This window comes from Polyodon spathula, chromosome 29, assembly GCF_017654505.1.
Source record: "Polyodon spathula isolate WHYD16114869_AA chromosome 29, ASM1765450v1, whole genome shotgun sequence".
NCBI classification, from domain to species: domain Eukaryota; kingdom Metazoa; phylum Chordata; class Actinopteri; order Acipenseriformes; family Polyodontidae; genus Polyodon; species Polyodon spathula.
The window spans coordinates 4,109,660-4,119,639 of record NC_054562.1 but is presented as its reverse complement, the minus strand read 5'-3'; the positions used below and the strand labels follow the sequence as shown (position 1 = coordinate 4,119,639).

Below are 9,980 nucleotides of genomic sequence, written 5' to 3'. Positions count from 1 at the left end.
CTCTCTGTGCTTTACAATGCTTCCCTATGCTTTACCAGAACTCTCAGTGCTTTACAATGCTTCCCTATGCTTTACCACACCTCTATGTACTGTACAATGCTTCCCTATGCTTTACCAGACCTCTCTGTGCTTTACAATGCTTCCCTATGCTTTACCAGACCTCTCAGTGCTTTATAATGCTTTCCTATGCTTTACCAGACCTCTCTATGCTTTACAATGCTTCCCTATGCTTTACCAGACCTCTCTGTGCTTTACAATGCTTCCCTATGCTTTACCATACCTCTCTGTGCTGTACAATGCTTGTCTATGCTTTCCCACGGTATCACTGTTTGCTTTGCAATGCTTGCCTGTGCTTTCTCATGCTTTCACTGTGCTGTATCGCACTGTGCTGTGCTTGTACTATGGGTCACTTTTATATTAGCACTGGGCTATGCTATTACGCTGGCATGCAACAGTAAGCGTTTTAGGGGTTAACTTGCCAGAAGGGGTACGGAGCGGTCACGGTGGGGAGGGGGGGTATGCTTAATCAGTTTAGAAGCGGAACCAAGATAAATGTTCTAGAATGTGAACTGTTTACGAAAGTGTTCTTGGAAGAAGTTCAGCACAGCTGATACAGTGAGACTAATTCATGTACTCTGCACTTTCCACTGTATTTAATGTGCTATTTCATGTATTATGTTACTATCATGTATTCTGCACTTTCCCCTGTATTTAATATACTATTCCTATATTAGCGAGATCATGTATTCTGCACTTTCATTGTAGTAATTGGATTATGCATTTTTCTAGTGGTTTTACTGTATATCATGTATGATGCATTTCTCTTTTTTTTTAAGTATTTTCTTGTTGTTACTGCATTTTGTGAAGTGCTTTGTGATGGTGCTCTGCTATGAAAGGCGCTATATAAAAAAAATTGATTGTATAGTAACTATACAGCTCCACTGGATTATTCTATTATTATTATTATTATTAGATGAATGCGTCATAATAGCGATGCAGCTAAATCGTTATGAGAATAACACGAGCTGGAGTGGCTCTGACGGGGGGGTGAACTCTGCTTCATCAACGACTGATGCTGCTGCAGAGTCTCTTCCAATAGGACCTCGCTTGTTTGACGTCTCGTCTGAACGCACACAAAACAAAACTAAACAAAAAAAGAATTTAAAAAAAAATCTAAACGAGAAAAACAAGCTTGTCAGGATTCCCGGCTCTCGCCCGTCTCAGTTGTAAAGTGACAGTGTAAAGTTTGAAAGGCTTCACTCAGGGGAGGCAGTCAGAGCTCAGGCTAGCGAAGGTTTTAATCAGCCCCGCCCTTCAAACTTTACAACTTCAGCATGCGTTTAAAAAAGTTGCTACAGAAACCAGAAAACCTTGGGGGTTTGGTTTGTGAAGCTCTTCCAGCAGCAAATGAAAATATATATAAAGTCACATTTTCTATGTATTTCTTTATGTTTAAAAGGTGCTGGTCCAGTATATGCAGCTACAGTAATGCTGATTGTGTTTTGTTTTAATCAGAGGCTGTGCTGGGATTGAACTGGGAGCCTCCTTGTATCAAGCCCCTCTCTCTAACCAATGGACCACCAAGCCTCCTAGAGCAACAGGCTGTCGATGCTGTGACGATAGCGCCGATAGAAAACAATGCAAATTAAAAGAAACTCTGAACCTGTTGGAACCAGAAGGGCGTCCAGCAGGGACCACCCCCCCGGGGGTTGGCGGGGTCCCAACAACGGAAACCGTTGGGAAGAGACGGGGGAGAGGGAAATCAAGGAGAAGAGGTAAGGAGAGAGGATGGGACGGGGGGGAAGAGAGAAGGAGGAGAAAGGAGTAGGAAGGAAAGAAAAATGAGAGTTAGAGAGGTGACGATGTGTGGCACGGTTAGTCGTTAGTAGGTTGGAGGACTTGGATGTGGTACGAAAAACGTAAATTATAAAAAAGTATATAACACAATTTTTGATGAAAGGAGAGAGAAGAGAGAGAGAGGAGAGGAGCGAGACAGAGAGAGAGAGAAAGAGAGAGAGAATAATGTAAATCAAACCGGATTTGTTCACTATTTTGCTGCCAAAAAATCGCCAGCATGCGTGCTGAAGAGTTCTGCAAGAACAATTACTGAAGAAAAAGAGAAAGAAAGAGATTAGCGTGATTACAGCACTTGCTTGCAAATCTATTCCAGAAATTATGTTGTTGGTTCTGTTGAAACATAATTAGTCCCCCTTCCCTCTCTCCTTCTCCTTCTCCCTTTCGTTCTCTTCTTCTCCCTCTCCCTCTCTCATTTGCAGTCTCTGAAATACAACCCTGTGTTGCACAGATGGTAAAACAGGCTCTTCCTGCAGAAACAGATCCTGCGGAACAAAAAAAAAAAAGGTCAGCAGTGCATCTCAGCAGTGTTTCACTGTACTCCCCTGCTCTCTGCACACACTGAACTCCCCTGCTCTCTGCACACACTGCACTCCCCTGCTCTCTGCACACACTGCACTCCCCTGCTCTCTGCACACACTGCACTCCCCTGCTCTCTGCACACACTGCACTCCCCTGCTCTCTGCACACACTGCACTCCCCTGCTCTCTGCACACACTGCACTCCCCTGCTCTCTGCACTCCCCTGCTCTCTGCACACACTGCACTCCCCTGCTCTCTGCACACACTGCACTCCCCTGCTCTCTGCACACGCTGCATTCCCTGGCTCTCTGCACTCCCCTGCTCTCTGCACTCCGCTGCTCTCCCCTGCTCTCCTGCACACACTGCACTCCCCTGCTCTCTGCACACGCCTGCTCTCTGCATTCCCTGGCTCTCTGCACTCCCCTGCTCTCTGCACACGCTGCATTCCCTGGCTCTCTGCACTCCCCTCCCCAACCTTTGCAGAATCTTCTTTTTAGAGAAAGCCCATTATTTCTGCCTATTATTATTATTATTATTATGATTATTAGATCATATTAGTCTTATAATAGAGGCTTATCCAATCGTCTCCGCAGAACTCGGTTTCGCTGGGTCCAGAGACTGCATGGGTCAACAACTGCTCATCAACTGCTGCAGAGTCTCTTCCAATAGGACCTCGCTTGTTTTGAGTCTCGTCCGAAGGACGGAGCACAAGGAGGTTCAGTGACTCACTCAGGGTCTTGCACAGCGAGTCAGTGGCTGGGATTTGAACCTCCTGGTATCAAACCCCTTTCTTTTATCACTGGACCAGCAAGCTCCCGCTGTTATCAGGGGGGGGGGGGGGTTGCAGCACCTCTCACTGCAGCCTACATGGCAGTCGAAGCTCACTGACCTCGGGGATATTAATGGGTCACCACGCGGCCAGACTGCTTCCTGTTACCAGAGACTTAACCTTGTTAAATCATGTGGCTTTTTAATGATTTAATTAGTGCTGTTTTTAAAGGGAGGGGAGGGGTGCGAAGTCATCGACCTAGACCTAAGATTTTGTCTCCTGTTTCGCAATAATATGGTATAACAGAATGCTCTCAGCTCTCTCTCTCTCTCCTCTCTCTCTCTCTCTGTTCAACAATCAGATAATTTAACGGAAGGACCATCAAAGTAGCAGAAGCAGAGATATAGAGAGGAGAGAGATCTCATATAGATTACAAGGAAGGAAGAGGGAGAAGAGAGGGAGGGGGGGGGTGTGAGTATCGTTAAACCAAGTCCTGCACAAGGGAAATGAGAGAGACAGAGGGAGAGAGAGAGACAGACAGACAGAGGAAATGACTCAGGATTTGTCACATCTCGCAGTTCATTAAAACCAAGGGCTTGATCCGTGACCGAGGGGTATTAAATGATACTCTAGAGATCTCATTGCAGCACCCAGGCCACTCGGAGCTTCTGACCCTGGGAGAGGATGCATCCTGTTAGAATCGGAACTCCAGCTCGGAACGCTCAGCGTCTCTGTGTTCTCAGAACATTCCCCCTGTCAGTCACTGTGCAGCTTTCAATCTCTCACACTGAAACAGCAGCATCAGCCCGGCTACTTCTACCAGGCTCTCTGAAGAAGGAGGGTTGGCTAATTATATACACACACACACACACACACATGCGCTCAGCAGCACCCCCAGTTCCCATCCCCACAGTGCAGAGCTTGGACCACATCCAGCTCACAAGGCTTTTAACCTGATAACCAGCATCACTTCCTGTGAGTCACTCCCGGGTGCTATGGGAAGCAGCGGGTGGGGGGTGGGGGGTCGTTTTTAATTCCCAAGCCATGAGGGATCACATCAAAGGGCTGCGTCACAGTGTGTGCGCACACAGAGGGAAGACACTGCATTCCCAGCACAGTTTTAAAATAGATTTCCTCCTCTCTCTGTCCACAAGCCCATCCCTTTATTTAGCCTCAAATTATTTTTTTGCTACACAGCGATGTGCAAATGTATTAGAACCCCCCTCCCCTTCACAAAAACCCCTCCCTACCCCCTCCCAAAAACCTCTACCCCTCCCCCAACAAGGATGAAGCCTCCCTGTGCTGTGTGAGCGATCACCTCCTGCACCTCTCGCTCTGTCAATCTAACCGACTCCGCTATGGCGAGAACGGGGCAGGAGGGGGACAGAGCACTGGGGGGAGGGTTGCACACACGCTCTCTCCTCCCTGTGCTGTGTGAGCGATCACCTCCTGCACCTCTCGCTCTGTCAATCTAACCGACTCCGCTATGGCAAGAACAGGGCAGGAGGGGGACAGAGCACTGGGGGGAGGGTTGCACACACGCTCTCTCCTCCCTGTGCTGTGTGAGTGATCTCTTCCTGCACCTCTCGCTCTGTCAATCTAACCGACTCCGCTATGGCGAGAACGGGGCAGGAGGGGGACAGAGCACTGGGGGGAGGGTTGCACACATGCTCTCTCCTCCCTGTGCTGTGTGAGTGATCTCTTCCTGCACCTCTCGCTCTGTCAATCTAACCGACTCCGCTATGGCGAGAACGGGGCAGGAGGGGGACAGAGCACTGGGGGGAGGGTTGCACACACGCTCTCTCTCCTCCCTGTGCTGTGTGAGTGATCACTTCCTGCTCCTCTCGCTCTGTCGCTCTGACTCCGGCTCCACTGTGAAGCTCAGTGATGGAAAACTTTTTTCCCAGAGCTGCATGCCTGGCTCCAGTCTGGCAGCATCTTAATGAAAAAGTCACTTTGAGAGAGAAGCTTTCCATCGGCCATCACAAAGCCTCCACGTCAACCAGCGCATGTTCTGCATTGCTTAATGACTCTGCAACGGGCTTCCTGATCAATACTCTCCCTGCAATTACAGCAGCATGTAAAACATAAGGGAGACAGCGCTCCCAGGGGGGAGAAACACAGCAGAACAGAATCCACCACTCATTCTAATGATCTTATTAATGGGGGAGGCTCGCTGGTCCCGTGGTATGAGAAAGGGGGTTTGATCCCAGGAGGTTCAAATCCCAGCTCAGTCACTGACTCACTGTGTGACCCTGAGCAACGTTAACATCATGGAGCGTCTCGAGGCAACAGTCAAACAAACGTTTGTTTATTGGAAGGATAATCTGCAGACGTCGTCAGTGTGCAAAAACAGACTTCACCCCCTAGTCTCGGGGATCAGCTAAATCGAGACTAACATATTAATAATAATAATAATAATAATAATAACAATAATCTTACATGAATAAGAGCCAACAAACTCACAGCTATTGTACCATCAAGGGCAGAGGAATATAAAGAAAAAAAATGAAAGACACTGCTTGTGAATAAGTCCTCTGTCTCTCTGCAATCCCAGTGATAAAAATAATCACACAGAAGGAATAAATACATCTTCTTAAACTTATACAGCCCCCCCCCCATCTACAAGCATTACCCAAACCCCATGCTGCCTTCAATCCGGCCACAGTATCGAGAAGTCAATCTGCCATTCCCTGGACTTGTGGTTCAAACAAACACACACAGAGGGCTGCATCTCACCAAGTCAAAAGCTAAATAATTCAGCTCTATCATCTCTCGTCCCCCTAAGCGCTGGTTTGCACATGAAAAAGCTACCATTTGATTTTTTCTTTCGTGGCAGTCTGACATTTCTAACTACCCAAATAAAACCACCGATCCAAAGCAATCTGGGGAGCTGCAGTGGTTTTGTTTTTTGGATTTTTTTCGTTGGTTCGAGTCTGTTTTGCCTCATCCTCTAATTGCTCCCATGTGGGAGAAAATGAGAGTGCAGTTTGCATTTCAAATAAACAGACAGGAAGTTGGAGGAGGGGAGCGCGGGGTGCAGGAGCTGCATGGGAACCTATCGATGCTTTTGTACCCTAATAACCCAGGGGAATGAAACGGCAGTGCAGCTGCACACACAGAGTCTTATTACAACTCTGAATGCAGGACCGAGGAGAGCCCTTGTAACATCACTTGATATTTTACCAGACCTCTCTGTGCTTTACAAAACTTCCCTATGCTTTACCAGACCTCTTGTGCTTTACAATGCTTCCCTATGCTTTACCAGTCCTCTCTGTGCTTTACAATGCTCTCCTATGCTTTACCAGACCTCTCTGTACTTTACAATGCTTCCCTATGCTTTACCAGACCTCTCTGTGCTTTACAATGCTTCCCTATGCTTTACCAGACCTCTCTGTACTTTACAATGCTTCCCTGTGCTTTACCAGACCTTTCTATGCTTTACAATGCTTCCCTATGCTTTACCAGACCTTTCTGTGCTTTACAATGCTTCCCTATGCTTTACCACACCTATCTGTGCTTTACAATGCTTCCCTATGCTTTACCAGACCTCTCTGTGCTGTACAATGCTTGCCTATGCTTTACCAGACCTCTCTGTGCTTTACAATGCTTCCTTATGCTTTACCAGACCTCACTGTGCTTTAAAATGCTTCCCTATGCTTTACCAGAACCTCTCTGTGCTTTACAATGCTTGCTGTTCTTATCACATATATTCCTGTCTGACACTCGAGATTTTCCACACTGATTTTCCACAGCTCTCAGAAGGCCAGACAGGCGCCTCACTGCAGAACTGCACTGAAACATAGGCTTCGCTTCTCTTGTCTTTTCTGCTCATCTGTTTGTCGTCTCCTCCAATGCCATCAATGGACCGCGCCGTTGCCAAGGAGACAATGGCTCCATTCATCGCAACCTTGACTCAAGATGTGAGCAATCAGGATCCGAGAGTCAATAGCAAACACACACACAACAATAATACAAAAGGAAATAAACCAGTTCCAGACCTGGCCACCACTAACTGGAACCAGGTACAGACCAGTGCGCCGCGCAGGAGAGTAACTGGTGAGGAACTAGTCTGAAAGTTTCAACTTTTTTTCCGTATAATTGATATACCGCAATTGATTTTTTATCCATTATTCACATTTTCGATGGACCTGCGTGATCTCTTTGATCTTGGTACACAGCAGCCCTTATATCTAACTGTTATTTTTAGATGCTGTTGCTTGAGTTTGAGTCTCCTAATGCACAGCTACCCACTTCCAGGGCTGTGTGAATCCGGGCTGCAGATTCCTGCTGTGATTTGAGTCCATCCGCGGCTCCTGCTCTCTAGTAAAGATACATGAATAACCAGTTAGTGCAGAGAGAGAGAGAGAGAGAGAGAGAGAGAGAGAGAGAGAGAGGAGAGAGAGAGAGAGAGAGAGAGAGAGAGAGAGGAGAGAGGGGGGGAGGGGGGGGGGGGGGGTTATAAGAACATAAGAACATAAGAAAGTTTACAAACGAGAGGAGGCCATTCGGCCCATCTTGCTCGTTTGGTTGTTAGTAGCTTATTGATCCCAAAATCTCATCAAGCAGCTTCTTGAAGGATCCCAGGGTGTCAGCTTCAACAACATTACTGGGGAGTTGATTCCAGACCCTCACAATTCTCTGTGTAAAAAAGTGTCTCCTATTTTCTGTTCTGAATGCCCCTTTTTCTAAACTCCATTTGTGACCCCTGGTCCTTGTTTCTTTTTTTTCAGGCTGAAAAAGTCCCTTGCGTCGACACTGTCAATACCTTTTAGAATTTTGAATGCTTGAATTAGGTCGCCACGTAGTCTTCTTTGTTCAAGACTGAACAGATTCAATTCTTTTAGCCTGTCTGCATATGACATGCCTTTTAAGCCCGGAATAATTCTGGTCGCTCTTCTTTGCACTCTTTCTAGAGCAGCAATATCTTTTTTATAGCGAGGTGACCAGAACTGCACACAATATTCAAGATGAGGTCTTACAAGTGCATTGTACAGTTTTAACATTACTTCCCTTGATTTAAATTCGACACTTTTCACAATGTATCCGAGTATCTTGTTAGCCTTTTTTATAGCTTCCCCACATTGCCTAGATGAAGACATTTCTGAGTCAACAAAAACTCCTAGGTCTTTTTCATAGATTCCTTCTCCAATTTCAATATCTCCCATATGATATTTATAATGTACATTTTTATTTATGATTTGATATCGGGGCAGTTCAAGAGCAGAGAACAGTGTTGAGAGTTACATCAGGGTTAGATATGAGTGCAGGTGAAATACAAAATACTACAGATTGGGTTAAGTGCAGGATTAAATACACTAAAATAGGCAGCAGATCAGTGCAAGTTAAACTGCATTAAAAGCAGAGTGCTGTATAGTGCAGAAGGGAAGAGTTTTGCAGATAGATAGATAGATAGATAGACAGATAGATAGAATTCATATTTCTGTACATACAAGACCTTTTTCCTTTTGATTTGCACCTTTTGGTCCACAGCGGTTTTCCTATTTCAAACATCTCTATCTCTCTCTCTATCTATAAGGAAGAGAGTGAGTGAGGAGAGGGAGACAGATAGAGAGTGTCTCTCTCTCTCGGACGGACACACTCTCTCTCTCTCCCTCTGTATATATATACACAGAGAGAGAGAGGAGAGAGAGAGAGAATGAATATCAGGACGTTTCAGACTACAAGTCCTTCTTCAACTGGATTGAAAATGACAAAGTAGACGGTGTAGGTTTGGGCACGAATGTGTCGAGGAAGTGCCCAGGTATTTAAACACAAGTAAAGTCCTTGTCTGCGGGCACTGTGGATTGTTTAAGAAGTTTCTATTTAGAAGATGGCTATCGCATCGCATCAGCCTTTATCCTGTATGCCCTGCTTTTCCAGATCGGTCTGTACTTCACAAGACACTCCCCGGCTTTCCGAGTCATTGTTGCATCGCCGGTGTTCCGAAAGCCATGTTCCAGCCCTGTGTCGCCATCCAGAGGCCATTGCTTGAAACTGCTCCGGCTACCGCACAGCTTGGAGTAACGTGTTATAAACAGAGTGATATACATACATGCATACACACACACACACACAGCCCCTGTCCTGGAACCCTGTCTCAATTACTCAACTAGATTCTTAATTCAAGTGATCATTTGCTTAATTAGACCTTTTTAATTATTTTCAGCTCTTAAACAGTTATTTATAAAATGCTACAGCTAACCTGAAATCGGCAACTGTTTCGAGCTGAAAGCAAATTCAGTTTAGAGTAAGCCTCTGCTGTGACGTGTCTGTCCACAGAAGCAAGTGGCTTTTGAAAACCTGCACGCCTGCAAGCATTTAAATCAATCAATCAATCGTTATTTTATATACCGCCTTTCATATTGGAGCACCATCACAAAGTGCTTTACAGGATACGAGGCTAGGGTTAGAGGAGAGCAGACATTGAATGTTTGATACGGAGTCGTAGGACGTTCAGTGAATTGTTACAGCGTCTCACCTGAGAGACGGAGCACCTCTGGTTACAAGCCCGGTTCTTTATCAGCACGTTACAGGATTAATACCAATAAAAGCATTACAATGAACGAGTTTTTGCTGGTTTCACGTACAAACGGATGGTGTGGTTTAGCACAGCGATGCTGAGGCTTTGCTAGAAGTCTCGGGTTGCCCGCCCTGAGTATAAAACACACACTGGCTGGGTCGTGCTTCTGTCGCTGATGAAGTCTGGCGAGCAGACCGGTGCAGCTTCACTCCGATCATGCAGCAAGGGTGGACATTTTCACCATTACCCGCCCTCTGCGATCTCAGGGCGCAGACGCGTGCGAAACTTTCCAAAACAGGACGCCAGGGTGGGG

The 9,980-nt window shown here is 46.2% G+C and overlaps 1 protein-coding gene across 1 annotated transcript in view; it reads right to left on the bottom strand.

The window, feature by feature from the left end:
• LOC121302159 (collagen alpha-1(I) chain-like) overlaps positions 1-7,048 on the bottom strand; it is an 11,006-nt gene extending 3,958 nt beyond the window's left edge. Inside the window, exon 1 of the mRNA XM_041231978.1 lies at positions 6,869-7,048. Within this exon, the coding sequence (XP_041087912.1) occupies positions 6,869-7,048 (180 nt within the window). The remainder of the gene's footprint in view (positions 1-6,868) is intronic.
• Between the last annotated feature and the right edge of the window lie 2,932 nt (positions 7,049-9,980).